The sequence below is a fragment of the Mauremys mutica genome, chromosome 26 (assembly GCF_020497125.1).
Source record: "Mauremys mutica isolate MM-2020 ecotype Southern chromosome 26, ASM2049712v1, whole genome shotgun sequence".
NCBI lineage: Eukaryota > Metazoa > Chordata > Testudines > Geoemydidae > Mauremys > Mauremys mutica.
In genome coordinates, this window is record NC_059097.1 from 15,245,331 (window position 1) to 15,272,318 (window position 26,988).

The window sequence follows — 26,988 nt, forward strand, 5'->3', positions numbered from 1 at the left end:
TATAATTAAACTATAATATTAATACAGACTTAAGATTAACTAGCTCGAGCACAACCAGACCTTGCCACTCTGAAACCTTACCCTGCATTCCTCCAAAGATACATTACCTTCAGGTGACTGTTTCCTGCACTGGCCAGGCACAGATAGTCGGTGAAGCACAAGTCCCTTTGGTTCAGGGGGTGCATGTGGAGCCTGACAAAGAGTGACCTCTTTTAGGTCAAAACACACACACACTTGCATCTTTAAACTCTTTTTATACAGTATTTGCTGGCCGTGTTTTAAAACAGGTCAACCAATAAAGGTGGCCAAATGTTTCAGTGAGGTATTTGCAGTTGTTTTGAACTTCTGAACTGTGCACCTGTGCTCAGCTCAGCTCTACTCTATGCGACTAATTGTGGTCAATTTGCTGGACTCAAAAATGCTCGAGTCAGCTTAAAGAGGTATTTGGTTGCAGAGCATAGTATCCACAAGCCTGTATCTATCTTTACAGAGTTTCCTTTTTAGTCGATAAAGCTTCCTAGCTAGATTATGCTCATGCTTGCAGGATTCAACTGTACTCGCTTCTTACAACTTCTGGAAGGTTGAGGCCTAATGGTGCTTAGCCGGACACTACTTGACAAGACTTAAGGACATTATAATAGAATGATAGAATCTCAGGGTTGGAAGGGACCTCAGGAGGTCAAAGCAGGAAAAAAATCACAGTTTAGACTAGGAAAAGTGATGGAGTTTAGGTCAGGTAACGGGAAAGCTAATGCCAACCCCTGCACCTGCGCTACATCTGCTCTACAACTGTAATTGTCTTTTTACCCCAAGATCACTCACTTGAGCAGCCAACGCCATGTGCAGCCCTAGTGGATGTCAGGCACAGGTAGTTTTTGCCTCAGGGTACCCCACCTGGAGCTGATGAACATTCCTGGCTGGAGGGGGACACACTCCTATGACTCAGAAGGAAAGGAGTTGATAGAAAAGATCACAGGACTGACCCCAAAGAAGGGTGAGCTGCAAAAGGCAGAAGCAGGCAACTCATCTGGGGGAGCTGAGAGACCACAGTGAAGATGGTGCACCGATCACTAGGTGAGAATTAGCAAATGTGATTATTAAAAAAAAACAACCAACTTTGGCCAGCCCTAATCAAGGCACGTATTACAGGTCTCTCGTGTGGATTGTCCGATGTCTAATAAGGTGTGAGCTATTTTTGAGGCTTTTCCCGAACTCAGAGCATGTGAAGGGCGTCTCCCCTGTGTGGATTCTCTGATGCGTGATAAGGTTTGAACTCCAATTGAAGCTTTACCCGCTCTAAGAGCATGTGTAAGGCTTCTCTCCTGTGTGGATTCTCTTATGTGCGATAAGGTTTGAGCGTCGCCTGAAGCTTTTCCCGCACTCAGAGCACGTGTGGGGCGTCTCTCCTGTGTGGATTCTACGATGTGAGATGAGGGATGAACTATGAATGAAGCTTTTCCCGCACTCAGCGCATGTGTAGGGCGTCTCCCCTGTGTGGCGTCTCTGATGTTTGATAAGGTGTGAACGCTGACTAAAGCTTTTCCCGCACTCAGAGCATCCATAAGGTTTCTCACCCGTGTGGATTCTCCTATGTGCGCTCAGGACAGAGCTGTGATTAAAGCGTTTCCCGCACTCAGAGCACATGTAGGGCATCTCTCCTGTGTGGATTCTACGATGTGAGATGAGGGATGAACTATGAATGAAGCTTTTCCTGCACTCAGCGCATGTGTAGGGCGTCTCACCTGAGTGGATTCTACGATGTGAGATGAGGGCTGAACTATGACTGAAGCTTTTCCCGCACTCAGAGCATCCATAAGGTTTCTCACCCGTGTGGATTCTCCTATGTGCGCTCAGGGTAGAGCTCTGATTAAAGCTTTTCCCGCACTCAGAGCACGTGTAGGGCTTCTCTCCTGTGTGGGTTCTCTGATGTGTGATAAGGTTTGAGTGTCGCCTGAAGCTTTTCCCGCACTCAGCGCATGTGTAGGGCGTCTCCCCTGTGTGGATTCTCTGATGTCTGATAAGGTGTGAGCGCCGACTGAAGCTTTTCCCGCACTCAGAGCATTCATAAAGTTTATCACCCGTGTGGATTCTCCGATGTCTGCTCAGGGCAGAGCTGTGCTTAAAGCTTTTCCCGCACTCAGAGCACGTGTAGGGCCTTTCTCCTGTGTGCGTTCTCTGATGTGCGATAAGGTTTGAGCGCTGACTGAAGCTTTTCCCGCACTCAGCGCATGTGTAGGGTGTCTCTCCTGAGTGGATTCTACGATGTGAGATGAGGGCTGAACTATGAATGAAGCTTTTCCCGGACTCAGCGCATCCATAAGGTTTCTCACCCGTGTGGATTCTTCCATGTTTGCTCAGGGCACAGCTGTCCTTAAAGCTTTTCCCACACTCATAGCATGTGTAGGGCGTCTCTCCTGTGTGGATTCGCTGATGTGAGATGAGGCTTGAACTATCACTGAAGCTTTTCCCGCACTCAGGGCACGTGTAGGGTCTCTCTCCAGTGTGGGTTCTGTGATGTCTGATAAGGGCAGAGGTCCCACTGAAGCTTTTCCCACACTCATGGCATGTGTAGCGTTTCCCTTCCAAGTGGATTCTCTCGCGGGTTATAAGGTCTGAGTGGCTACTGAAGTTTTCCTCTGGCATCTGCTGAGTCTCACAGGCTTTTGCTTTTTCTGGGAGTGCACAACGCCCGGAAACGTTCCCTTTGGATCTTCCTGATAACGTTCCATGTGGTTCTACTTGCTCAGCGTCTTCCTGCTGGAGTTTCTCCTTCTCATTCTCACTCACCATCCCATCACCTGATGGGAGACAGAGAGAATCCAGACACAGGTCACTCCCTGTGCCAGAAAGAAAGGAAATCTCAGAGAGAGGAATGGAAAAAGGGATGAAAAAACAAAATGTGTGTGGGAGAGATCAAACCTATTAGGTGCTGATTTTCCCCAAACCCTTCCCCAGAGGAGAGAGGAAGGGATCAGTTTTGGTCCACATCTCACCAGAACACTCAGGGGAAAGCGAGACCGGGGAGGGACCTGCTGCCAGTTGTCAGTCAGGGTAGGAGGGAAGCCATGAGTGACATCTGCCATAATGATTCCACATCTGCAGGGAACAATCCTGAACTTGGAGAGCTCACAGGGTCTTTGTAGGGCATCCCAAATGTTTCCTGCATTCCCACACAGTTGTTGAGTTGGTTTAACCAATTCCTCACCTGTGAAGGCTGCTCTCGGGAGCACTTCTTTCTCAGAGGCCTGGAGGTCCGGGACCCACGGCTCTTCCCCTCGTTCCAGCTGCGAGATCACATCAGGTTTGGAAATTGGAAACCCTACTCCAGGCAAAGAAAAGAAGGGAGGTCAGTGGAATTTGTGGGATACTTGTCACAAAGAATATTCCATGGTTGTAATCCCTGCTCATTTTTAAGCAGTAACATCCCAAGGCCAGCTTCCTTGGCTCCAAGTGGCAGGAGAGTTATTATTATTATAAATCATATTCATTATCTTAGTGCCTCAGGGCCAACTAACAGTGGGTCCCCACTGTGCTAGGACAAGTACAAACAGAGAATAGTAGATGGCCCAGGCCCTGAAGAATTTACAATCTAAATAGACAAGACAGACACAGAGTGGGGGAAGGGGTAGAACCCATTGTTAGAACAGAGATATTCAGGCCTGCCTGTAAAGCCGATAGTTTAAGAACTTAGGTGTATTTTATCACTTAGCTACTTACAGGGGTATAAAAACAAAGAATCAAAATCACTGTCTGTATTTGTAAGGGCCTTCTCTTACTGTGACAATCTGAGGCCTTGTTCTTGGGCTAAGGCCTTTGGCTAAGCACCAGGGGCAGCCATAAGCTGGGAAGCCAAGGGTCACATCCTCGCATCCCAAACCAGTCACACTGAAATAAGGTGCTATTGGGCTGTTAGGAAGACAATACTGTCCGGAGAGTGCCCATCACCACCAGATAAAAAAAACAAAAAAACAGATCTTAAGATGGTTAAAGAAAACTTAGTTGGACAGCATCCTGTTGTAGCCCTAAGGTTTAATCTGCTTGCTTGCACAGATATATCTTTTCTTATAAATTTGAGTATTTGATGTAATAGGTTTACAGATTTATATTAAAAATAAGTTTAGCTGTAATGCAAGAGACCTACAGGCTAAAACCCTGTATGTTAAGCTAAGGCAAAGTTAGCAGATCTATATCGGGACCCTTTACCCAGAAAAGTAAAGATGACCCAAATAGCTAAAACACTCACCAGATGTCTAGAGATTTTTGCCTAACTCAGTAGACAATGCAGGATGGCAAAGGGGATTTTTCAAAGTTGTACCCACAGACGTAACAAGGACACCACAAGAGCGCACATACCTGTCATCCATACGCACAGACATACTAGCCTATGGGGTAAGGGTACCCTCACATTTCTGTGGGGGAAGGATTTACAACCAATGCCCTATAAAATTCTCTCCATTTTAGAGGCAAGCTACCCACCTATCTACTCCTCATTGTCCCCATCTTCATCAACGTATCGATGCCACCCATCTACGACACCTATTAACTATTAATCGACCGGACTTTGTTTCTTTTCAAACTTTAAGTTTTAAGGGGACTCGGCTATGCTTGGTTTCCCTACGCTTTATTTCAGTTTAAGGTTTATTGAGTTAAGTTAGAGAGTAACCAGCTTTAACAGCTCTGCATTAGCTTCCTCTGCTAGAGGTGTGAAGCCGGAACCACCAGAGACGGGGTCCTGTATCTTCCAACACCAGGTTATTAAAACAGAGTGTGAGTATTAACCAAAGTTTGCAGCACATAATATTGTATTATCATATGTATCTCTTGAATAACACTAGTACAATTGCAACTCTGTAATTCTAACTGTTTTACCACCTGCTTACTATTTCATTGATTTTAATAAAAGGTCTTTATGACTGTATCTGTCTCAGTGTGAGCTTCCTGTCATACCCCCAAAGGTCCTTTTATAACATCTGTGAAGCCCTGATTCAGGACGAACTTTTATCTTCTCATACTCATAGACTTTAAGGTCAGAAGGGACCATTACGATCATCTAGTCTGACCCCCTGCACAACGCAGGCCACAGAATCTCACCCACCCACTCCTGTATCAAACCCCTAACCTATGTCTGAGTTATTGAAGTCCTCAAATTGCGGTTTAAAGACCTCAAGGTGCAGAGAATCCTCCAGCCAGTGACTCGTGCCCCATGCTGCAGAGGAAGGCGAAAAACCTCCAGGGCCTCTGCCAATCTGCCCTGGAGGAAAATTCCTTCCCGACCCCAAATATGGTGATCAGTTAAACCCTGAGCATGTGGGGTTTAACCCACCAGCACCCAGGAAATAATTCTCTGTAGTAACTCAGATCCCAACCCATCTAGCATCCCATCACAGGCCACTGGGCATATTTACCTGCTAATAATCAAGGATCAATTAATTGCCAAAATTAGGCTATCCAATCATACCATCCCCTCCATAAACTTATCAAGCTTAGCCTTGAAGCCAGATATGTCTTTTGCCCCCACTACTCCCCTTGGAAGGCTGTTCCAGAACTTCACTCCTCTGATGATTAGAAACCTTCATCTAATTTCAAGTCTAAACTTCCTAGTGTCCAGTTTATATCCATTTGTTCTTGTGTCCACATTGGTACTAAGCTTAAATAATTCCTCTCCCTCCCTGATATTTATCCCTCTGATATATTTATAAAGAGCAATCATATCCCCCCTCAGCCTTCTTTTGGTTAGGCTAAACAAGCCAAGCTCTTTGAGTCTCCTTTCATAAGACAGGTTTTCCATTCCTCGGATCATCCTAGTAGCCCTTCTCTGTACCTGTTCCAGTTTGAATTCATCCTTCTTAAACATGGGAGACCAGAACTGCACACAATATTCCAGATGAGGTCTCACCAGTGCCTTGTAGAACGGTACTAACGCCTCCTTATCTTCATTGGAAATACCTCGCCTGATGCATCCCAAGACCGCATTAGCTTTTTTAACAGCCATATCACATTGGCGGCTCATAGTCATCCTGTGATCAACCAATACTCCTAGGTCCTTCTCCTCCTCTGTTACTTCCAACTGATGCGTCCCCAATTTATAACTAAAATTCTTGTTATTAATCCCTAAATGCATGAAATTGCACTTTTCACTATTCTTCTGATCAAACAAATTGGAGAGCCTAAACCCATACTAATTAATATCCATAATTATTTTAATATCATCAAGTAATTAAAATTAATTAAATAAAAATACATTAAGTGGATAAATTAAATCAACATTACTAACACATTCCAAATCAGGCTACACTGTCGGGCAATAAATCCCTTATCAATGGTTGTGGTTGTGAAACACTCATTTCTGTATTATTTTATCTTTATGGCCACCACTTTTACCTTCTTAATCAGTCTGCTTCTCTAATTGTTTCTGTCTGTTGTATAATTAATTTTCCTAGGTGTAAGTTAATTAGGATAGTGGGATATAATTGGTTAGAGAATTATATTACAATATGTTAGAATTGGTTAGTTAAATTTCAGCACAATGATTGGCTAAGGTATAGCTGAGAATATTACTATATAAACTGAGTCAAACAGTATCTATCTGTAGAGGCCCGTCGGGGCAGACTGCTGAGCGGGCAGCGGAGCCCTGAGTAGGGGGCGGAGCTAGGCTGAGGAGGGGCCTATAAAAGCGGCCGCCCAGCCGGGCAGAGGCACAGCTGCGAGCAGTGGCACAGGAGCCAGCAAACAGGGCGGCGAACAGGGGAGTTTGAGTGGGAGTTTACAGGGGGAGGCGGAAGGGGGCGCAGTGCTGTGTGTCCTGTGTCCCCCAGGTAAGAACGCCGAGCGAGGCAGAGACAACAGCAGCCATGAGCCAAGCAGCAGAGGACACAATGAGGATGATTGCATGCAGCAGCTGCGGTATGTACATGGTCCTAGCAGGGGACCCAGAACAGTACTATATATGCATGAAGTGCCGCCGAATAGAGCTGCTGGAGGAAAAGATACAGGGCCTAGAGCTGCAGGTAGAAACCCTGGTAGAGCATGGAAGGGGGTTCAAGCAGCTGATGGAGCAATGGCAAGCTGTGGCTGAAGGGGAATGCTCAGAGGTACAGGAGGAAGCAGGGGCCGAGGCCAGTGAGGGGGGACTGCCAGATGAGGAATATGGGCGGTGGAAGCATGTGACCGTGAGAAGCAGGCCGAGGAAAAGGAGAGACAGTGAGGGAGAAATAGAGTTAAGGAACAGGTTTGAAGAATGAGGAAGGGGTACAGCAGGTGGTAGCTGACGGTGGGAGGGCAAGGAAAAAGGTGAGGAGCCAGGCTAGTCCGATAGAAAGAGGGGAGGCGTCGATGGAGGCAGCACCAAATGTGGGCCCAGGGAGGATGCAGGATGGCTCAAGGGGAACCACAAGGGATGGTAGGAATGGAAGGAGCTTGCAACCAGGGGGGACGGAGGATAGGTTAGAGGACCGCACTGTCCCCAGGCAAAGGCAGGTCTATCTGATTGGGGATTCCATACTGAGAAGGTTGGACAGGCCTGTGACCAGGGCCGATCCAGAGAACAGAAGGGTGTGCTGTCTACCGGGTGCTAAAATACAGGATGTGGACCTGCAGTTGAAAAGGATCCTAAGAGGAGCAGGTAAGAACCCGTTGATCATCCTTCATGTAGGAACGAATGACACGGCTAGATTCTCGCTAGAGAGGATCAAGGGAGACTATGCCAGGTTGGGTAAGACACTCAAGGAAATTGAGGCTCAGGTGATTTTCAGTGGGATTCTACCTGTCCCTAGGGAAGGGCGCCAAAGAGGTGACAAGATCGTGACGATAAATAGTTGGCTGAGGGAGTGGTGTTACAAGGAGGGCTTTGGGATGTATGGGCACTGGGAGGCTTTCGGGGACAGAGAACTGTTCTCACGGGATGGGCTCCACCTGAGTAGGGAAGGAAGTAGAATTCTAGGAGGGAGGCTGGCTCATCTGATTAAACGAGCTTTAAACTAGACATTGGGGGGAGACGGTTGGGAGAGGTCCAGGTACTCTCCGCGCCAAATTTATACATTGGAAGGGAAAACAACAGGATAACAACAGATATAACCAGAGGGGGAGAGTTAGGTATAAGGAAGGGGGGGGGGGGGGACGGATACTAGACCGACAGGTCATACTGGTAGTACTGTGTCCCTACCGAGTTGGGTGAAAAGGGTGAGAGGAGCCAAACAGCAAAAATTAGGATGTTTGTTCACCAATGCGAGAAGCTTAGGTAACAAAATGGAGGAACTGGAGCTCCTGGTCCGAGAATTGAAACCGGATATCGTAGGAATAACTGAAACATGGTGGAACGGTAGCCAAGACTGGAGTACAGGTATGGAAGGGTATGTGCTGTTTAGGAAAGACCGAAACAAAGGTAAAGGTGGGGGAGTAGCATTGTATGTCAATAATGAGGTGAAATGTAACGAAATAACTAGCAATGCAATGGATAATACGGAGTCTGTTTGGGCAATGGTGACATTGGGGAAGAAAACTACTAGAGCCTCCCCTGGGATAGTGATTGGGGTGTGCTATAGACCGCCGGGATCTAGCCTGGATATGGATAGAGAGCTCTTTAATGTTTTTAAGGAGGTAAATACTAATAGGAACTGTGTGATCATGGGAGACTTTAACTTCCCGGATATAGATTGGGAAACAAATGCTAGTAATAATAATAGGGCTCAGCTTTTCCTAGACGTGATAGCTGATGAATTCCTTCATCAAGTAGTTGCTGAACCGACGAGGGGGGATGCCATTTTAGATCTGATTTTGGTGAGTAACGAGGACCTTGTTGAGGAAATAGTTGTAGGGGACAACCTTGGCTCGAGTGATCATGAGCTAATTCGGTTCAAAATAAATGGAAGGATAAACAAAATTGCCTCTGAGACTAAGGTTTACGATTTCAAAAGGGCTAACTTTACTAAATTAAGGCGACTAGTTAGGGAAGTGGACTGGACTAACATATTTAGGGATCTAAAGGCGGAAGACGCCTGGGGTTACTTCAGGTTGAAGTTGCAGGAGCTGTCAGAGGCCTGTATCCCGAGAAAGGGAAAACGGTTCGTAGGTAGCAGTTTTAGACCGAACTGGATGAGCAAGCGTCTCAGAGGGGTGATTAAGAAAAAACAGAAAGCCTACAAGGACTGGAAAATGGGAGGGATCAGCAAAGAAACCTACCTTATTGAGGTCAGAGGGCGTAGGGAAGCAGTGAGAAAGGCAAAGAGCCGGGTGGAGATGGACCTAGTGAAGGGGATTAAAACCAATAGCAAAAGGTTTTTTAGCCATATAAATAGGAAGAAAACCAAGAAGGAAGAAGTGGGACCGCTTAAAACTTTAGACGGAGTGGAGATTAGGGATAATCTTGGCATGGCACAATATCTAAACGAATATTTTGCCTCGGTCTTTAATGAGGCTAATGAAGGGCTAAGGAATAGTGGTAGAGGGACTGATGGGAATGAAGATATGGGGGTAGACATTACGGTATCTGAGGTAGAAGCCAAACTTGAACAGCTTAACGGAAGTAAATCGGGGGCCCAGATAATCTTCATCCTAGAATATTAAGGGAATTGGTGAGTGAAATGGCAAGCCCCTTAGCGATGATTTTTAATAAATCTCTAAACTCGGGGGTTGTACCGTTTGACTGGAGATTAGCTAATGTAGTTCCTATATTCAAGAAGGGGAAAAAAAGTGACCCGGGTAACTACAGGCCTGTTAGTTTAACATCTGTAGTATGCAAAGTCATGGAAAAATTTTTAAAGGAGAGAGTGGTTCCGGAGCATGAGGCCGATGGCAACTGGGACAGATTACAGCATGGTTTTACGAAAGGTAGATCGTGTCAAACCAACCTGATCTCCTTCTTTGAGAAAGTAACAGACTTTTTAGACAAGGGAAATGCGGTGGATCTAATATATCTTGATTTCAGTAAGGCGTTTGATACGGTACCGCATGAGGAATTACTGGTTAAATTGGAACAGATGGGGATCGAAATGAAAATCCAGAGATGGATAAGGAGCTGGTTAAAGGGGAGACTGCAGAGGGTCGTATTGAAGGGTGATCTGTCGGGTTGGAGGGGGGTTACCAGTGGAGTTCCTCAAGGTTCGGTTTTGGGTCCGATTTTATTTAATCTATTTATAGCTGACCTCGGAACCAAAAGTAGGAGTGGGCTGATAAAGTTTGCGGATGACACCAAGTTGGGAGGTATTGCCAATTTGGAAAAGGATCGGGATATCCTCCAGGGAGATTTGGATGACCTTGTAAACTGGAGTATTAGTAACAGGATGAAATTCAATAATGAGAAGTGTAAGGTTATGCATTTAGGGATGACTAACAAGAATTTTAGTTATAAGCTAGGGACGCACCAGTTGGAAGTAACGGAGGAGGAGAAGGACCTAGGAGTCCTGGTTGATCGTAGGATGACTATGAGTAGGCAATGTGATGTGGCCGTTAAAAAAGCTAATGCGGTCTTGGGATGCATTAGGCGAGGTATTTCTAGTAGAGATAAGGAGGTGTTAGTCCCGTTATATAAGGCGTTGGTGAGACCTCATTTGGAGTATTGTGTGCAGTTTTGGTCTCCCATGTTTAAGAAGGATGAATTCAAGCTGGAACGGGTACAAAGAAGGGCCACTAGAATGATCCGAGGAATGGAAGGCCTGTCGTATGAAAGGAGACTTGAGGAGCTCGGTTTGTTTTCCTTAACCAAAAGAAGGACAAGAGGAGATATGATTGCACTCTTTAAATATATCAGAGGGATAAATACCAAGGAAGGAGAGGAATTATTTCAGCTCAGTGCTAATGTGAACACGAGGACAAACGGATATAAATTGTCAGTTAGGAAATTTAGGCTTGAAATTAGATGAAGGTTTCTAACCATCAGAGGAGTGCAATTCTGGAACAGCCTACCGAGGGAAACAGTGGGGGCGAAGAACCTCCATGACTTTAAGATTAAGCTGGATAAGTTTATGGAAGGGATGGTATGATAGGATAACGGGGTTAGTCAATAGGTCAATAACGTGCCACACTGGTAATTAGTACAAAGGGTCAATGTTGGGATATTGTTAGCCTTTTTCAGAGGGTCTGGCTGGAGAGTCTTGCCCGCATGCTCGGGGTTCAGCTGATCGCCATATTTGGGGTCGGGAAGGAATTTTCCTCCAGGGTAGATTGGCAGTGGCCCTGGAGGTTTTTCGCCTTCCTCCGAAGCATGGGGCAGGGGTCGCTTGCTGGTGGATTAACTGCTACTTGAAGTCTCCAAATCATGATTTGGAGCATTCAACAGCAGAGTTAAGGGAGAGAATTAGTTCAGGAGTGGGTGGATCGGCTTCTGTGGCCTGCATCTTGCAGGAGGTCAGACTAGATGATCATAATGGTCCCTTCTGATCTTGAATTCTATGATTCTATAGGAGAGAGAAGATAAATTGGAATCATAGAATCTCAGGGTTGGAAGGGACCTCAGGAGGTATCTAGTCCAACCCCCTGCTCAAAGCAGGGCCAATCCCCAACTAAATCATCCCAGCCAGGGCTTTGTCAAGCCGGGCCTTAAAAACCTCTAAGGAAGGAGATTCCACCACCTCCCTAGGGAACCCATTCCAGTGCTTCACCAGCCTCCTAGTGAAATAGTTTCCTCATATCCAACCTAGACCTCCCCCACTGCAACTTGAGACCATTGTTCCATGTTCTGTCATCTGCCACCACTGAGAACAGTCTAGATCCATCCTCTTTCGACCCCCCTTCAGGTAGCTGAAAGCAGCTATCAAATCCCCCCTCACTCTTCTCTTCTGCAGACTAAATAATCCCAGTTCCCTCAGCCTCTCTTCAGAAGTCATGTGCCCCAGTTCCCTAGTAATTTTTGTTATCCTCCGCTTGACGCTTTCCAATTTTTCCACATCCTTCTTGTAGTGCGGGGCCTAAAACTGGACACAGTACTCCAGATGAGGCCACATCAATGTCGAATGTTTGTTAAGGGGGGGGGAAAAGGGAACAGGTACACAGGCAAGGCTCCATGGCATCAGAGCTGGGAAGGGGGACACGGGGTAAACGCTCTGCGGCATCAGAGCTGGGCAGGGAACACTGGGGAACAGACGGTATCGGCGTATCAAGATAAGCCCGACTGGTGTGAATGGCTTCGCAATACATAATCTTATAGGTGTAAAAATTGTATAGGCTACACGACCACCCCGTGACATCATCAGCAAAGTGCCCATGTGTGCCTGGGAAGGGGCCCTCCTATGGGAGGGAGGATGCAGCAAGGACTCAGGATCAATTGCCACAGATGGGGAAGTTATTGGGGTGGGGGTAATGAGTGGCAAAGGGAGGTCAAGAGTTAAAATAATAATATTCGGGGGAAAAATGTATAATGAAGTGAAACTGAACAGAAATAAAACTGGAGTGGAGGTTCTAAACCAACAAGGCTTGGGCAGGGATTCGTGGTTAAAGGTCTGGGATCCCCCCCCAGCTCTAGATCCCCAAACCTCTCCTCCCTCCCACTGACCCACCCACCCCACTTCCCGGGTGCCCTTCCCCCACACTCCCCTCCCCCTTCTTCCCATTACTCTCAGCTGGCACCGTGGGAGATTCTTGTGTTCCCGCCTCGTCTCTCACATCCTCCTCCCTCCCTGCTGATTCTTAGCTCTAACCCTGCACACGTCCTCCCCATGTCCTGGCACCCCAGAATTACCTACTCCCCCCTTCTCCTCCCCTCCCACAGCTCTGTTCTCCCTTCACCCGTGGGGTCCTGAATGGGAACATTATTCGCTCTCCTATCAAAAGAGGAGCTCATCTGACTGTCACACAAGCCAGGCATGAGTCATACACCTATTTACTCAATTTAGAATTCTACAGGCGACGTATTTTCCTCTTAAAATGAGGAACAGGCATGAAAGCTACAGTGATTAATGTAGTTATTAATGCATCCAAGAAGGATACATTCGATGCAATTTTAAAATGACTGACGGCACCAAAAAGGCACATGTCCAAAAATTATACTAATGGGTGGGAGATGAGGCAAAAAAAGGGGGACAAGGAAACTTGTCAAAACTTGTATGAGAAATAAAGGTATAAAATTACTACTACTCAGGTTCTTCAGAAACCCCACAGCTTCTAATAACCCAGGGGACAGGACTCCTTACCCAGCGAGGTCACATTCTCGTAGTTCTCCTGCATGACATCCCTGTAGAGGGCTCTCTGAGTGGGGTCCAGCAGAGCCCCCTCTGCCCTGGTGAAATACACAGCCACCTCCTCGAAGGTCACCGGCCCCTGAAAGAGCAAGAGTCCAACACTCAGGACCTGCTGCCCCACTCACAGCCCCACTATTCACGGAACAGCAGCACCAGGTAAATGGAGGCTCCGGGAGGCCCATGTTAACAGAGTCCCACCCCACTTTGCTTAGAGCAGCCAGGAGGCATCAGAGGGTAGAAAGAGAGAATCTTTGTGTCTCCCAGCTGACAGATGGAGGCAGGGTCGTCACATTTATCACATAACCCACTAGCCAGAGCTTGATACAGGAGATGGGGCTGTCTCTGGACCCTGCTGGTGGCTCCCTGGTAGGAATCCCAACACTCTCCAAATAAAATATATGGAAGAAAGGGGAAGTCAATAGTAAAGACTAGAAGTTAGAAGGTCAGAATTGTAGAAAATTGGTAAGGGAAGCTATAAGAAATCAATGATTAATCAATGAAAATAAGAAGTTTTAAAAAAGTATATTAAGTAAAAAATTAATCCTAACAATGGTAGAGGTAAATTACTAGATGGAAATGGCAGAATTAGCAAAAATAATGCAGAAGAGGTAAAAGTGTTCAATAAATATTTCTCCTGGATTTGGAGAAAAACAGATGATGTAACTCATATCATAAGATGTTGACGACGACACTTACCATTCCAACAAGAACTCATGAGTATGTTAAACAGCAGCTATTACAGTTAGATGTGTTTAAATCAGCAGGTCCAGATAACAAGAGTTTTGAGAGACCCGGTGGAGAAGCGTGGTGGACTGTTAATGTTGATTTTCATTAGGACTTGGAATACTGAGGAAATTCTATAAGACTGGAATAAAGCTAATGCTGTGCCAATATTTAAAAAGTGTAAAAGAGGTGACCCAGATAATTACAAGGGTGCTAGTCTAAAATCGATACTGGGCAAGAGAATGGGGCAGCCGATACTGGAGTTCATTAATAACAAATTAAAGGAGGGTAATATAATTAGTGCCCATTAACAAAGATTTAGACACAATAGATTCTGTCAAACTAACTGGATATCCTTACTGGGTGAGATCAAAAGTTTGGTTGCAACTAATAGTATTGATTTAACATACTTAGACTTCTGTAAGGCATATGACTTGGTCCAGCACAATATTTTGACTAGAAAACTAGAAAGATACAAAATACACAGGGCATATATTAAATAGATTAAAAACTGGGATTGTAAATGGGGAACCATGGTCGAGTGGATTTCTTTGTAGGGGCTTCGCACAAGGATTGGTTCTTGGCTCTGTGCTATTTAACATACTTATTAATGACCTGGAAGATAACATAAAATCATCAGTGATAAAGTTTGCAGTTGCCACAAAGATTGGGGGTGGTGGTAACTAATGAAGTGTCAGTAGATTCCAGCTCCAGCACTGGGAGCCTGGGAAGTTTTCCCAGCCCTGGCTGGGGGGTTATTTCCTGTTCCACAAAGAGGGGAAGTTCCATTCCCAGGCCCTATCTGACACTACCCCCCACATTCAGCATAGTGGTAGGAGTATAAAATGATTAGCCATAATTATTAGGCATTTTGTGCAAGATGCGTCATGTGCAGTGTCATTGGAAAAGTTGTGATTGGCCGAATATGATTATCCTATTTGTGCGCATGGATCATGTTTGTTATCTGAAGTTATGGATATTGACTCTGTATCTGAAGGACAAAACATGTCAAACCAATCTGAGAGCTTTCTTTGATAGGATAACAAGCCTTGTGGATAAGGGAGAAGCGGTGGATGTGGTATACCTAGACTTTAGTAAAGCATTTGATACGGTCTCGCATGATATTCTTATCAATAAACTAGGCCAATACAACTTAGGTGGGGCTACTATAAGGTGGGTGCATAACTGGCTGCATAACCGTACTCAGAGAGTCATTATTAATGGTTCCCAATCCTGCTGGAAAGGTATAACAAGTGGGGTTCTGCAGGGGTCTGTTTTGGGACCGGCTCTGTTCAATATCTTCATCAACCATTTCGATATTGGCATAGAAAGTACGCTTGTTAAGTCTGCAGATGATACCAAACTGGGAGGGGTTGCAACTGCTTTGGAGGACAGGGTCATAATTCAAAATGATCTGGACAAATTGGAGAAATGGTCTGAGGTAAACAGGATGAAGTTTAATACAGACAAATGCAAAGTGCTCCACTTAGGAAGGAACAATCAGTTTCACACATGCAGAATGGGAAGAGACTGTCTAGGAAGGAGTACGGCAGAAAGGGATCTCGGGGTTATAGTGGACCACAAGCTAAGTATGAGTCAACAGTGTGATGCTGTTGCAAAAACAGCAAACGTGATTCTGGGATGTATTAACAGGGGTGTTGTGAGCAAGACACGAGAAGTCATTCTTCCGCTCTACTCTGCGCTGGTCAGGCCTCAGCTGGAGTATTGTGTCCAGTTCTGGGCACCACATTTCAAGAAAGATGTGGAGAAATTGGAGAGGGTCCAGAGAAGAGCAACAAGAATGATTAAAGGTCTAGAGAACATGACCTATGAATGAAGGCTGAAAGAACTGGGTTTGTTTAGTTTGGAAAGAGAAGACTGAGAGGGGACATGATAGAATTTTTCAGGTATCTAAAAGGGTGTCATTAGGAGGAGGGAGAAAACGTGTTCATCTTAGCCTCTAAGGATAGAACAAGAAGCAATGGGCTTAAACTGCAGCAAAGGGAGGTTTAGGTTGGACATTAGGAAAAAGTTCCCAACTGTCAGGGTGGTTAAACACTGAAATAAATTCCCTAGGGAGGTTGTGGAATCTCCATCTCTGGAGATATTTAAGAGTAGGTTACATAAATGTCTATCAGGGATGGTCTAGACAGTATTTGGTCCTGCCATGAGGGCAGGGGACTGGACTCGATGAGCTCTCGAGGTCCCTGCCAGTCCTAGAATCTATGGATCTAGGAATAAGAATGGCCATACTGGGTCAGACCAAAGGTCCATCCAACCCAGTATTCTGTCTACCGACAGTGGCCAATGCCAGGTGCCCCAGAGGAAGTGAATCTAACAGGTAATGATCAAGTGATCTCTCTCCTGCCATCCATCTCCATCCTCTGACAAACAGAGGCTAGGGACACCATTCCTTACCCATCCTGGCTAACAGCCATTGATGGACTTAACCTCCATGAATTTATCCAGTTCTCTTTTGAACTCTGTTATAGCCTGGGGTATAGGGGTATAGCCTGAGGAGATTCTGAAGGCTAGGAGTTCCACAGGTTGCCTGTGCGCTGTGTGAAGAACTTGCGTTTATTTGTTTTAAACCTGCTGCCCATTAATTTCATTTGGTGGCCCCTAGTTCTTATATTATGTGAACAAGTAAATAACTTTTCCTTATTCACTTTCTCCACCTGAGGAACAAAGACTGAACTGGGGGAAGTGTTGGTCCCAGGGTAAAGGGATTTCAAGCTTGTATATGGAAACTTGGGGGACTGCTTCTATCATCAGTAAGGGGGAGAAATTGCTAGTTCAAATTCTATCCATCTAGTATGTTAGCAAATAACCAAAAATTCAAACTAAGCCTAAGTAATCTGCTTTGATCGCTTTGCTATCACTTACCGCTGGGAAATTGGCTGATGTCGTCTCTCTGTCCTTGAGTGGCTCAGGTAAAGCACTCAGGTAGCTTAGCTGGGTGCATGGCGCCACCTGCTGTCGTGCTGGGTGATAACAGGGCCTGGAGAGGCTGGCTGAATCTCCGGCCAACCACTGTGAGAAGGGCCAGCCCAGCTTGAGGGTTCGAGGGCACAGCGGTTCCCAGAAGCCCCCCCACAGTGCACCCCGGGGGTGACAACCCATCACACCCTACATTACACAAGTCTCAGCAGGTTTGTCACATCCTGTCCCTTCCCCTGCCCCACCCTAGATAGTTCCTGCCTCCCACCACCTGGAGCAGCTCCCACCCTCCTATGCCTTTACTGCTCCTCTCCCTCCAAGCAGAACCCACCACCAGCTCCCTGATAATCCCTTACCTGAGCCAGCTCCATTGAAGCCATTTCCTTCCCCCTGGGAGGAGGGAATGATCTGGAGCGAAACGTGGACGTTATTCTGTAACCTGCCAGGGCGAGAAGGGCAAGGTGAGAAAATTCAGGTGGGTTTTTTGTCCATTCCACAAGCCGATTCCCCCCAGGATGTTTCCCTGCTAATGGACATTCCAGGTTCTGCCACACTGTGGAGCACAGACTGACCTTATCCCAGTACAGGCCTAGCCCCCTCCCACCAGGGTGTAACCCTCTGAGACAGGGTGAAACCCTCCCAGTAGCAGAGTCTGAAGTAAATAGGATGAAATTCAATAAGGACAAATCCCAAGTACTTCACTTAGGAAGGAACAAGCAGTCGCACACATACAAAATGGGAAATGGCTGCCTAGGAAGGAGAACTGCGGAAAGGGATCGGGGGGTCACAGTGGATCATAAGCTAAATATGAGTCAACAGTGTTACACTGCTGCAAAAAAAGCAAGACACAAGTAGTAATTCTTCCGCTCTACTCCGCGCTGATTAGGCCTCAACTGGAGTCGTGTGTCGAGTTCTGGGCACCACATTTCAGGAAAGATGTGGACAAACTGGAGAAAGTCCAGAGAAGAGCAACAAAAATGATGAAAGGTCGAGAAAACAAGACCTATGAGGGAAGATTGAAAACAAATGTGTTTGTTTAGTCTGGAGAAAAGAAGACAGAGAGGGGACCTGATCGCAGTTTTCAAGTACACAAAAGGTTCTTACTAGACGACCTCTCGAGGTCCCTTCCAGTTCTGTGATTCTATGAACCAAAGACCAGAGAAGAGCAGAATCAAAGGAGTCACTCTGGGGATTCTCCCTGTCACTGTCCCCAAGGCAGCTCTCTCAGGTTTACAAAGTTGTTGGATGCTCCAGCCTTTATCCAGTCTCTCCTGGCAGTGCCCCTTTCATGGGCTGGGCCTAGTTTTAGCCTTTGGGAAGCGTGACCCCGGGGGCTCTGAGACGGGGCCTTCTTGCCGCAGCACACCTTGTTTCTTTCTGTGGCTCCCCAGCGAGTCCCAATGAGTAGATACTCCTCATACAGACTGTGAACATAAGAGCAGCCCACTGCGTCAGACCAACGGTCCATCTAGCTCAGCGGTTCTCAAACTGGGGGTCCGGACCCCTCAGGGGATCATAAGGTTATTACACGGGGGTGCGTGAGATGTCAAGCTCCCCCCCAAACCGTGCTCTGCATCCAGCATTTATAATGGTGTTAAATATATTAAAACATGTTTTTCATTTATAAGGGGCGGGGGGGGTCACACTCAGAGTCTTGCTACATGAAAGGAGTCACCAGTACAGAAGTTTGAGAACCACTGATCTAGACCATCCCTGAGAGGGGTTTGTCCAGCCTGCTCTTAAATCCCCAATGATGGAGTGATCTAGCTCAGCGGCCAGTGCCAGGTGCTTCAGAGGGAACGAACAGAACAGGGAACCATCAAGTGATCCATCCCCTGTCGCCCATTCCCAGCTTCTGGCAAACAGAGGCTAGAGACACCATCCCTGCCCAGCCTGGCTGTGATACTGGCAGATGAGGTGTTAGCTCGTGGAAAAGCTCCCAAGTCTTAACTGAACATGGACAAACGCACGGCTGGAATCAGTCTGGCTCCCCCGGGTTAGTCTTGTTAAAACAGGTATTAGAATTATAACAACGCGTTTAGACTTTACTGAATGTTTGTGAGTTGCTGCCTGGGTTAATATCTGACTAGTTGCATTGTGAGCCTCTGTGGCTCTGTAAATCACCAGACAGGAGAGAGACTTTACCTAGGTGAAGTGCTGACTGGCAACCGAATGCATTACACCCTGCCTGGCAGGAAAGGTTCATCAACACCAGATAGACTATTATGGGACATTAACAAAGACACAAGACTGTGGTTGTGCTCTTGACTTTAAGAAATTAAGAACCCAATAATAGTGCGGGATTTCAATTATCCCCATATTGACTGGGAACATTTCACTTCAGGACGAAATGCAGAGATAAAATTTCTCGATACTTTAAATGACTGCTTCATGGAGCAGCTGGTACGGGAACCCACAAGGGGAGAGGCGACTCTAGATTTAATCCTGAGTGGAGCGCAGGAGCTGGTCCAAGAGGTAACTATAGCAGGACCGCTTGGAAATAGTGACCATAATACAATAGCATTCAACATCCCTGTGGTGGGAAGAACATCTCAACTGCCCAACACTGTGGCCTTTAATTTCAAAAGGGGGAACTATACAAAAATGAGGGGTTAGTTAGACAAAAGTTAAAAGGTACAGTGACTAAAGTGAAATCCCTGCAAGTTGCATGGGCCCTTTTTAAAGACACCATAATAGAGGCCCAACTTCAATGTATACCCCAAATTAAGAAAAACAGTAAAATAACTAAAAAAGAGCCACCGTGGCTTAACAACCATGTAAAAGAAGCAGTGAGAGATAAAAAGACTTCCTTTAAAAAGTGGAAGTCAAATCCCAGTGAGGCAAATAGAAAGGAGCACAAACACTACCAACTTAAGTGCAAGAGTGTAATAAGAAAAGCCAAAGAGGAGTTTGAAGAACGGCTAGCCAAAAACTCCAAAGGTAATAACAAAATGTTTTTTAAGTACATCAGAAGCAGGAAGCCTGCTAAACAACCAGTGGGGCCCCTTGACGATGAAAATACAAAAGGAGCGCTTAAAGATGATAAAGTCATTGCGGAGAAACTAAATGGATTCTTTGCTTCAGTCTTCACGGCTGAGGATGTTAGGGAGATTCCCAAACCTGAGCTGGCTTTTGTAGGTGACAAATCTGAGGAACTGTCACAGATTGAAGTGTCACTAGAGGAGGTTTTGGAATTAATTGATAAACTCAACATTAACAAGTCACCGGGACCAGATGGCATTCACCCAAGAGTTCTGAAAGAACTCAAATGTGAAGTTGCGGAACTATTAACCAAGGTTTGTAACCTGTCCTTTAAATCGGCTTCGGTACCCAATGACTGGAAGTTAGCTAATGTAACGCCAATATTTAAAAAGGGCTCTAGGGGTGATCCTGGCAATTACAGACCGGTAAGTCTAACGTCGGTACCGGGCAAATTAGTTGAAACAATAGTAAAGAATAAAATTGTCAGACACATAGAAAAACATAAACTCTTGAGCAATAGTCAACATGGTTTCTGTAAAGGGAAATCGTGTCTTACTAATCTATTAGAGTTCTTTGAAGAGGTCAACAAACATGTGGACAAGGGGGATCCGGTAGACATAGTGTACTTAGATTTCCAGAAAGCCTTTGACAAGGTCCCTCACCAAAGGCTCTTACGTAAATTAAGCTGTCATGGGATAAAAGGGAAGGTCCTTTCATGGATTGAGAACTGGTTAAAGGACAGGGAACAAAGGGTAGGAATTAATGGTAAATTCTCAGAATGGAGAGGGGTAACTAGTGGTGTTCCCCAAGGGTCAGTCCTAGGACCAATCCTATTCAATTTATTCATAAATGATCTGGAGAAAGGGGTAAACAGTGAGGTGGCAAAGTTTGGAGATGACACTAAACTACTCAAGATAGTTAAGACCAAAGCAGATTGTGAAGAACTTCAAAAAGATCTCACAAAACTAAGTGATTGGGCAACAAAATGGCAAATGAAATTTAATGTGGATAAATGTAAAGTAATGCACATTGGAAAAAATAACCCCAACTATACATACAACATGATGGGGGCTAATTTAGCTACAACGAGTCAGGAAAAAGATCTTGGAGTTATCGTGGATAGTTCTCTGAAGATGTCCACGCAGTGTGCAGAGGCGGTCAAAAAAGCAAACAGGATGTTAGGAATAATTAAAAAGGGGATAGAGAATAAGACTGAGAATATATTATTGCCCTTATATAAATCCATGGTACGCCCACATCTCGAATACTGTGTACAGATGTGGTCTCCTCACCTCAAAAAAGATATTCTAGCACTAGAAAAGGTTCAGAAAAGAGCAACTAAAATGATTAGGGGTTTAGAGAGGGTCCCATATGAGGAAAGATTAAAGAGGCTAGGACTCTTCAGTTTGGAAAAGAGGAGACTAAGGGGGGACATGATAGAGGTATATAAAATCATGAGTGATGTTGAGAAAGTGGATAAGGAAAAGTTATTTACTTATTCCCATAATACAAGAACTAGGGGTCACCAAATGAAATTAATAGGCAGCAGGTTTAAAACAAATAAAAGGAAGTTCTTCTTCACGCAGCGCACAGTCTACTTGTGGAACTCCTTACCTGAGGAGGTTGTGAAGGCTGGACTATAACAATGTTTAAAAGGGGACTGGATAAATTCATGGTGGCTAAGTCCATAAATGGCTATTAGCCAGGATGGGTAAGAATGGTGTCCCTAGCCTCTGTTCGTCAGAGGATGGAGATGGATGGCAGGAGAGAGATCACTTGATCATTGCCTGTTAGGTTCACTCCCTCAGGGGCACCTGGCATTGGCCACTGTCGGTAGACAGATACTGGGCTAGATGGACCTTTGGTCTGACCCAGTACGGCCTTTCTTATGTTCTTATGTTCTTATGACTTCCCTTTGGTTGAGTTTGCAGCTCAGAGCACATGGCAGGAAGGGGGTAAAAACCCCCATACAGAAGGAACTGATGATCTGTCTGCTGCTTGGACTCTGGGGGGCAAAGTTTCTAGGCATAAGCAAGAGATCCCCAGCTCCTTATTCTTTAGGACTAACCCAGGCTATGTAGAACTTGCTTATTATTGAAGCTTCTGTTACCTTTTGAAATTTAAGACTGTAACTCGTCTGCATCTGCTTTAAGCTGCTTTAACTTTGTAAACAACTCTGGTTTTAAATAAATCTTAATACAGGTTATGACAGGACAGGCTACAAGTGTTGTCTTTCTTGTGAGATCTAAGATTCAACTGACCTAAGGAAGTGACTGGTCCTTTGGGACTGGCGGTAACCTGAACACTGCTGTGATTTGTGGGGTAAGGCAGTGGTTCTCAACCAGGGGTTTGGGGCCCCCTAGGGGGCCGTGAGCAGCTTTCAGGGGGGCCGCCAAGCATGGCCAGCGTTAGACTCGCTGAGGCCCAGGGCAGAAAGCTGAAGTCCCAGCGCATGGGCCGTGGAGTTTTTATAGTATGTTGGGGGACCTCAGAAAGAAAAAGGTTGAGAACCCCTGGAGTAAGGGACCATCTGTCACAAAGGTTGGCTCACCTGCGTGGTGAGATACATGGGATCACCCAAGGGGACTGTCTGTGATTCCATGTTGATGCTGTTACAGAGCCTGAAGCGTTTACACTGGATACTTGGTTGGTGAAATCTCCATACAGACCTCACACCCAATTGGGGTTTGTGCCCTGCTTCTCACCAGGCTGCCGGAGGCCGGTGCTCGTGCTGTCGAGTCACTGGGGACAGCGTTACAGAGACTTACGGGCACAACGCCACCAGCAGCCATTGGCAGCACTGCAGAGCAGGCTTCACAGGGACACAGTGTGGGACAAAGGGTCCCTGGACTCTGTCAAGCCCCAGTTCTCCTCCAGGGCACGTCAGCATCCCGGCAACCTTCAAGGGGGGGTCCAGGCTGCCACCCCTCCAGTGGTGGATCTGCAGCAGAGCACCGCCCGCGCCCCATGACCCACCTTGTCTCCTGAGACAGAGGCGAGTGACGGAGGGGGCAGAACGGATCCAGGGGGCAGGGAGAGGGATAACAAAACACACCTCCTGGGGTCACCCCTCAGGACGCGAAGGTGACAGGCCTTGTGGTGGCAGTGAAGGGGGAGGGGAGGGAGTGGGAGCAGCACCCTCCAGGGCAATGCTGCCAGTGGGTCTCCCCACCACCTCAGGCATGGGGCTGACGGGGCCATTCCCTGGGCCTGGGCGCCTGGGAAGGGCTATAGAAACCCCACGCCGGCACAGAAGGGGTTAAACTGCTGCTCTAGTCGGGACCGGCCCAGCCCCTCCACACCTGCAAACCCTGCCAGGCCTGGAGCAGGAGCTAACAGGAGAGACCTGCTCTACTCTGGGGGGGGGGGCACCCTGGGGAGGGAACAGTCTGTGGAGCATCTCCAGCCCCCAGGAGAGGGCTGGCAGCATTCGGGGCTCTGGCCTTCACCGAGAGAACTCAGCACCCGCCCTGAAGGCCACTGGCAGAAAGTCGCCCTCTCCCTGGCCTAGGGGGGTCAGACAGTGACACAGAGATCCCTTGGCAAAGGGTCACTTGGGATTTGCCAGCAGCTCTCCCCTGAGACCTGACAAACCCACCACACCAAACACATCGCTTGGAGGAGGGTCCTGCGAGGTGTCTACAGAAAGCTCATCACTGGTCAAGACTCAGTGACTGAGAGATCAGCGTATGGGTCACATGTACAGAACAAAGCGCTGACACTGAACATCTGCTTTATGGACTTGGAATGGAAAAATCAATCACCCAGAGGTAATGGGCCCCGGGATTGGCCCATCCACCTAAGAGGGAGTCGTCACTTCTCACTCATCAGCTGGCACGAATCTGCCAGCAACTACGTAAAGAGAACACTGGACAGGGACAATTCCTGGCTCTTACCCAGCAGGCCTGTGGAAGTCATTGCACTTCTCTGTGCCTCTGATTGCAAACTTGTGTGAGACCCTGTCTGGTGCCCCTCCAGAAGAGAGATCAGCAAAACTCAAACGTGTAATAATCAGGAAAGGCAGAAAAAGTACACACCAATTGTGACGAAGTGGGACTGTTCTTACTGTGGTCTGTGAATGCTGTGTTGGTGCCTCAGTGTCCCCCTGTGCAGTTCTTAGGTATCTAGGTGGTGGATCAGGGTGTGTGATTGCTGCAGAGGAAGGGGCCAGTGCACCTGAATGCCTGACACTCTGTCTCCTAGCAACTGATGGCCTGGGCCCCTCTTCTGCAAAGGTGCCGGCTGAAAGTGTGGGAGACAAAGGGGTCAGGTGACCTCCTGGCCCAGGAGAGGGGGTTGGGCAGACTGGAGCTGGCTGGGGAAGGAAGGGAAGGACAGACAGGGCTCTGAGTTCCCAATGGGGGCTGTGGGGCTCCTGGGACCCCAAGATGGACCTAACAGGGGGGATCCTGTTATCTGTGCCTGCAAGATCTGTGTTGGACTGTGTTCCTGTCGTCTACATAAACCTTCTGCTTTACTGGCTGGCTGAGAGTCCTGGTGAATCGCAGGAAGCCGGGGGTGCAGGGCCCTGACTCCCCCACACTCCGTGACACCAATGTAATCCTAATTCTGCAATTCACAAAGGCAGCAAAGCCCTGGGAAAGGCAACTTTCAGAAGCAAACAGAAGAGGATAGAGCTTACCTTTGCTAAGACAGAATGTGGTTTTAGGTGAGCTGTGCTGTACAGGAGCTACCGACACCCGTTCTACACTCAGATACTGGGCCTGCTCCCCAGAAACAGCCGCACACTTGGTCAATTGAACAGCCCTTCCCCCCTTTTTACAACTCTTTCATCCTTACTCACAGAAGTTCCAGTTAACAGTCTCCATTCACTCACCCATCGTGAAGCACACAGACTGCTCTCAGATCCCATCTCACTGCTGACCATTCCCACGGCAAACAGTCCCGTTTCCTCCTGACAACATGCACCGCTCAGTGCAGAAACGAGACAGACTGGAAGCTCAAGGTACACATGTAGGGATATAGACTCATAGACTTTAAGGTCAGAAGGGACCATTATGATCATCTAGTCTGACCTCCTGCACAATGCAGGCCACAGAATCCCACCCATCCACTTCTATAACAAACCCCTAGCCTATGTCTGAGGGTATGGCTACACTTGAGAGTTGCAGCGCTGGTGGAGGCTTTCCAGTGCTGCAATTAGTAACTGTCCACACCTGCAGGGCACATCCAGCGCTGCAACTCCCTGGCTGCAGCGCTGGCCGTACACCTGGGTCTGCTTGGGGAATAAGCATTGCAGCGCTGGTTATGCAGCGCTGGTCGTAAAGTGTGGCCACACACCAGCGCTGTGATTGGCCTCCAGGGTATTAGGAGATATCCCAGAATGCTTTTAACTAAATTATTCCCTTTGTTTTGTTATGCAGCCTCTCTTTGTTTTGTTGTGAACGCGGCTCCGGGAGCTGCTTATCTAAAAAAACAAACACAGCTCCTGTTTGCTGTGATCAATCTGTGAACAATCAAATGAGATATCCCCCTCCCTGCGTGATTCACAGGGGTGGAGTGTTTGCCTTTTGCTTGACCAGCAGCGAGAAAGGGAGTCGGCAGCTGCTCATCTGGTCTGCAGGCTTTTGCAGTTAAAGAGTAAGGGGTCGGAAAAAGTTTCTGATTTTGCAAGTCAGGGAGCCGATACACAGCGTTGGCTCCAAAAATCCACTCTCTCTCTCTCTCCTGCTCCCTGTCACACTACACTCCACCCCACCCCCCTCTTTTGAAAAGCACGTTGCTGCCACTTGAATGCTGGGATAGCTGCCCATAATGCATCACTCCCAACAGCGCTGCAAATGTGGCCACACTGCAGCGCTGTCCCTGCACAGCTGGACGACCAGCGCTGTAACTCCCAGCGCTGCAACTCTCAAGTGTAGCCATAACCCCAGTTATCGAAGTCCCCAAATTGCAGTTTGGAGACCACAAGCTGCAGAGAATCCTCCAGCCAGTGACCCGTGCCCCATGCTGCAGAGGAAGGCGAAAAACCTCCAGGGCCTCTGCCAATCTGCTGTGGAGGAAAATTCCTTCCTGACCCCAAATATGGCGATCAGTTAAACCCTGAGCATATTAAAGAAGGTTTATATTAGACATGGTTTATATGAAAAATGATTTATTGTTAGAAATGATTTGTTGTTAATTGATACTTTATAACTGAAGGTTTATATTAGAAGTAAATGTGATTCCCAAGATTTAGCCTCTAACCTGCAAGCCACCAGCTGTGTCTGTGTGAAGCCTGCTCAAAGAAATACTTTGTATAAAACTTGTTAAACATTAATTGACTAAGTGCCTGTTCTCTAAGTGACACTTTGTAGTTGCTACTTTACTTTGTAACGGCTGCTGTAAGCTGTTAATTGGTTAATTGACTCAGGCAAAACTGTGTAATTACTACTTTGTAACGACCGCGGTAAGCCAAAACAGTAGCTGTTATAGTATATATATAAACCCCCCCACCCTCTAAGTTTTCATCTCACTTTATTTTTGAATGTTAAAAGACAGGGAGTCTCACATAAATTGATAACACCCCGAAAGGTAAAGAGACAGTGAAATAGTTGTGATTAAGATAGAGAATGTATGTGGATGAGTGCCTAGTTTAAATCATGAATGAATGGTTAGGGAGTTACCAGCCTGAAGAATTCAGTGTCGGCCCGAAGGTATCAAGTGGGATCAACCAGATGACCCCCAAGGGCAAACTGGAATCCACCCCACCACCTCAAAGGAAGGAAAAACAAACATCTGACAGCATGGAGCCAGCCACCTGCTGATTAATTTAACAACAGCAGAATGAAGCAACTCTCATGAACTAACATAGGGAAAAATCCCTATAAAACTGGACTCTGAAGAATAAGGAATTTGAGTCTATGGTTCTGCTGCCAGCCTCCAGGAGCATCAGGTGCATCTGAGACAGACTCGGCTCCATTGTCATGACCAAGATACCTGGCCAGTAACTTGGCATGAGCAACGTCTAGGCTGGTAACTATAACACCTATAGAGAACCTGAATGAATGATTGTGTGAATGAATATATATGAGTGTGTATAAGGAATAAGTAGTGATAGGAATAAGTAGTAAAACAAGGTTGTTTGCTTTTATCTTTTGCTTTACTATTATATTTACAATAAATGTGGCATCTTTGCCTTATCCCTCTTAAGATCCTGCTGGTTTTTACTATA

At 46.6% G+C, this 26,988-nt stretch overlaps 1 protein-coding gene across 1 annotated transcript in view; it reads right to left on the reverse strand.

The window, feature by feature from the left end:
* Positions 1-26,988, reverse strand: part of LOC123356631 — an 871,996-nt gene that overhangs the window by 362,134 nt on the left and 482,874 nt on the right. Inside the window, 1 exon segment of the mRNA XM_044999988.1 lies at positions 1,307-2,579. Within this exon segment, the coding sequence (XP_044855923.1) occupies positions 1,307-2,579 (1,273 nt within the window).